The sequence below is a fragment of the Entamoeba invadens genome (assembly GCF_000330505.1).
Source record: "Entamoeba invadens IP1 unplaced genomic scaffold scaff_1105074725643, whole genome shotgun sequence".
Taxonomy (NCBI): domain Eukaryota; phylum Evosea; order Mastigamoebida; family Endamoebidae; genus Entamoeba; species Entamoeba invadens.
In genome coordinates, this window is record NW_004191777.1 from 816,452 (window position 1) to 820,721 (window position 4,270).

At 31.2% G+C, this 4,270-nt stretch overlaps 2 protein-coding genes across 2 annotated transcripts; one reads left to right on the forward strand and one right to left on the reverse strand.

The window, feature by feature from the left end:
- Positions 1-589: 589 nt before the first annotated feature.
- Positions 590-1,129, forward strand: EIN_086260 (hypothetical protein; the record flags this gene model as incomplete). Its single annotated transcript, XM_004184662.1, has 1 exon — positions 590-1,129. One exon carries the CDS (start codon positions 590-592, stop codon positions 1,127-1,129), a length of 540 nt encoding a protein of 179 aa, XP_004184710.1.
- Positions 1,130-1,333: 204 nt separating this feature from the next.
- On the reverse strand, positions 1,334-2,902 carry EIN_086270 (hypothetical protein; the record flags this gene model as incomplete). The annotated part of the gene is made up of 1 exon (XM_004184663.1): positions 1,334-2,902. One exon carries the CDS (start codon positions 2,900-2,902, stop codon positions 1,334-1,336), a length of 1,569 nt encoding a protein of 522 aa, XP_004184711.1.
- Between the last annotated feature and the right edge of the window lie 1,368 nt (positions 2,903-4,270).

Below are 4,270 nucleotides of genomic sequence, written 5' to 3' on the forward strand. Positions count from 1 at the left end.
TGGAAAAGTTATTCCACCCAATGAAACGCATTTGTTGTATTAATGTCGTGAGGTTTTGTGGTATTTGCAGCTATTGGTTTATTTTATAGTTTTTTATAGTTTGATTTATAATATCATCTCTGTGATGTGTTTTTGGAAAAAAAAGTTGCTGTTTGCCAAAAAATGTGTTTTTTCATTCTTCTTTTTGTTCATAATATTTGGAAAATATGAAACCCTATTTATTATTAGATTTTAGTAATTTTATTTTTTTTCAATTAAAATAGATTGTTTTAACAATTAATATAGTTACTTTTTTTAACAAAATAAAACTAAAAATACAGTTTAATAAATTATAATTCTATTTTAATTATTAATATAATAATAATTATTTATTTATTTCAATCTTTTTTTTACTATTATTTTATTATTTATTTTACTTTATAACAACTATTTGAATAACTAGTGGTTTTTGACAAACTAACTAAAATAGATATTATTTATAAAAATAGGATAACTTATCAAATTGATTCATTACCAATATGAAACTAAATTTTTATTATTCAACGAAGCAAATAAGGAAAAATAATACTGAACTAAAAAAAATAGAGAGATGTCCCGCAACACAAGCAGTTTTTCAAGCAGCAGCGAATGCCCTATCCCTTATCATCAGCGCTCTGTCAGTCCGAATCGCCGCAACTCCCTCTCCCCGACAAGAAAACAGCGAAAACAATACACGATTACAAAGAAGCGCGAGGTTTGGACCCCGGAGGAGCACGCGCTTTTTGTTGAGGGATTAAACTTATACCACCGCGACTGGAAGCGGATAGAACAACACATCAAAACAAAAACAGTGGTCCAAATTCGGTCGCACGCGCAAAAGTATTTTCTGAAGCTTCAGAAAACACAAAATGGCCTCCCACAACGGTCGTTGTCTCCATGCGACAATGCTCTGCCGTCGGATGTAACGACCACTACGAAGAAGCGGCGCAATTCGATTAGCGCATTCACCCCTGCTTCTTCGCTACAGTATTCTATCATCACTTTCTCAAATTCAGAAACAAATTCCCCACGAATGTCTATGTCACCGTTCTCGGAGCAAATGAGTAACGAGGAGCACCACCAGACGTTCCACCCAATATACATGAAATAGTCGCACATATATATTAGGCACGGGCAAAGTTCTTTTAGTACCCAGTTGTGCATTTTGTTGGTGTCTGGCGTTGTGGTAATTTCTTATTAATTTCACTGTATTAATCTTTGTTCGTTCCACACGCATCTCAAATTGTATTTTATCCAAAATAACCCACAAAAACAAATGGTTTACTTATAGTAATTTTTCTATTTAGAACTATTTTCAGCACCACGGCTTGTCAAAAACTTCGGGAGGGAGATTGCGAACACAACAGGAGATTGAAAGGGGCTCACAACCGCAGAACGAACCCCGTCCAACAGCCTGAATTTTGGCGGGAAGGCCAATGTGCTTGAGAGACGAAGCTCCCAAGAAGCAACCCTTCCCAATAGAAGTGACGGAGTCGGGTATTTCTATTGTTTGAATGGATGTACAACCATAGAAACAATTGTCTGGGAGTTGAATTAACGTGTTTGGAATTGTAATTGTACTCAAAGAGACACACCCATAAAAACAGTTTTTACCGAGGCTGAAAATAGATTGGGGGAGTGACAGTGTTGAGAGAGAAGAACAGTTGAAAAAAGATGCGTCACCGATAGATGTGACGTTTTGGGGAATGCGAATGGAGTTGAGGGAATGACATAAACAGAAGACATAATTGCCAAGTGCCAAGAGACTGTCGGGGAGATTTACAGATGACAAGGATGTGCACCCACAGAAACAATGATCGTCTAAATGAGTTATACCAAGTGGAATGACTATTTTGGACAACATGCTGCAATTCCAAAAATAGCCAATACCAAGATGCTTTATGTTCTTTGGTAACTCGAAATAACGAAGGGCAGAACAACAGTAAAACATGTTATCACCAAGAAACTCTACTTTTGATGGAAATTCGAGTGAGCTCATAGAAGAACACTGGCAAAAACTGCCTTCTTCAATGTGATTCGTATTTTGTGGAAGTTCAATGCTTTTCATCGAAATACACTGGTAAAAACAGTTTTTTCCTAATGCCATTGGCTCAGTTGTTTTATTGATAAACACTTGTGATAAATGAGAACAACGAGCAAAACAATTTTCAGAAATTTTTTGTAATTTTTGGGGGAGAGTGATTGATTGAAGGGAAACACAATTTCCAAAAGAGTTTTTCTCGATCACACTCACATTGTCAGGGACACTAAGTATTGAGAGCGATGTACAGTTCATAAAACAGCACTCTGGAATAACACCAAGTGTTTCTGGGAAGTTTATTTTTGAAAGGGAGGCACACCCCTCAAAACAACGGTAACCAACACTTTCCACAAATTCCGACAACACTACTTCTTTCAAATTTTTGCAATTCCAAAAACAGAAGTTTCCCAATGAAACAATTGTTTGAGACAACACAAGAGCAGTCAATGTGGTTTCGTTTTGAAAACACTGATCACCAATTCGATTTACAACAGATGGTACAACAACACCGAATATATCTCTGTCGTGTAAAGTATACACTACATTCTTGTACACATTTGTGTTTGACGAAAATGCCATACACTCTTCAAACGTGACTTGGTACCAATTTACTACTCGAAAGAACTTCTCTTTAAAAATTTGGTCGTTTGGGTTGTACATGTAATACGTCTCCAGTTTGGGAAAGTATTTTCTCGTCTTCTGTGATAATGGTATTGGGTTAAAATGGAACTTTTCGAGCAAGTTTATCAGTTTTTTGCATACAAACTGTAAGTTGATGAAGTCTTCAATTGTTAAAAGGTATTTAGATACAATCATGACGCTATAGCTGTCCAACACAACCATCCTCTGATTTTTTCAATCAAAAAAGTTTTTAAGTGTTGTAAATGAAATTTACAATCCAAAAATATAAATTATTTCGTCATTTTGATAAATTGTACTGTTTGAGCGTATTAATGTCGTATTTGTTTTAAATTAATAACCATTCTCATTAAATTGTTTTTATTATAACATATTCAGAACAAACAAAGTTACCAAAAAAACGCCAATGAAAGAAAATAAAAAGAATTTCCGCTCTTTCAAACTCCTCATAAAATTGTTTAGTAGAGTGGTATCAATTCACTTCTTTATTTTATTACCTGTTTTCAATAACAAATAAAAACTGTTTATTCAATAAGAACAAATTATTATTAAATTATTATAATTATCACTATAAGTTAAAATCTTCAATTGATTATAATGGGAAAAATTAATACACAATGTTTTTATATTTTTAAACGCATTTTTTTAACATCTTTTTTCTCAAAAACAAAATGAATGAAATCACTTTGCAAAAAAATAATAATTTAACTCTATAACTTTCTTACTTGAACATCAATAAGTAACCATGGCAAAGTTACAACTTGTTTTAGTCTTCAGTATGGATTCGAATTTGTCTCCAATCCAAAATACCCGACAAGATATATTTAAATATAACTTGTTTATTGCTAATTATTTTGATTCATACTCAAAATAAATAAAAAGAATTTTAATCAAGTATGTTCAAAAACGTTTCTATTTGACAACAAATACAAAAAATGCGTTAAAAGAATCAGGAATTAAAAAAAAGTTGAAAACTTAGTAAAAAATATGAAACAATGTTTTTAAAGTGTTTCGAATATTTTCCCGAAATATTTCAGTTTTAATAGACAAGTTATTTAAATTTATTCCTCCACTATCTCAACATTTGGATATCTTGTGAATATGATTTTTGATTATATTCGTTGTTATAATAATAAAATTACTTTTTCTAAATTAATGAATAATAAAATCAATATTTTAAATCAACAAAATTAAAAAAAGTTTATAAAAAATTAAAGCATAGATTTTTTTGTAAACATTATATAATGTATATTATATATAATATACATGTATATTCTTTCTTTATTTATTTGTAATTTTAAGTTGTTAAGTTGAATACCGTTTGCATATTTTACAATTTTAGTCAAGTGTGCCAAATAATCAGAGTTCGTTGAACCAAACACCAGTAAGTAAAGCCGAAAGGTTTACTTATTATATCGATTAAATAATTTTTCTAATCATTGTTTCATTTTTTAAAAGATTTTGTTATAAAATCATTTTTTGAAAACAAAACATTAAATCATTATATTTTTATTTCTCATTTTACTGTTATTTTTATCTCAAATTTGTTATGTTAAAATGTTATTTATTCTC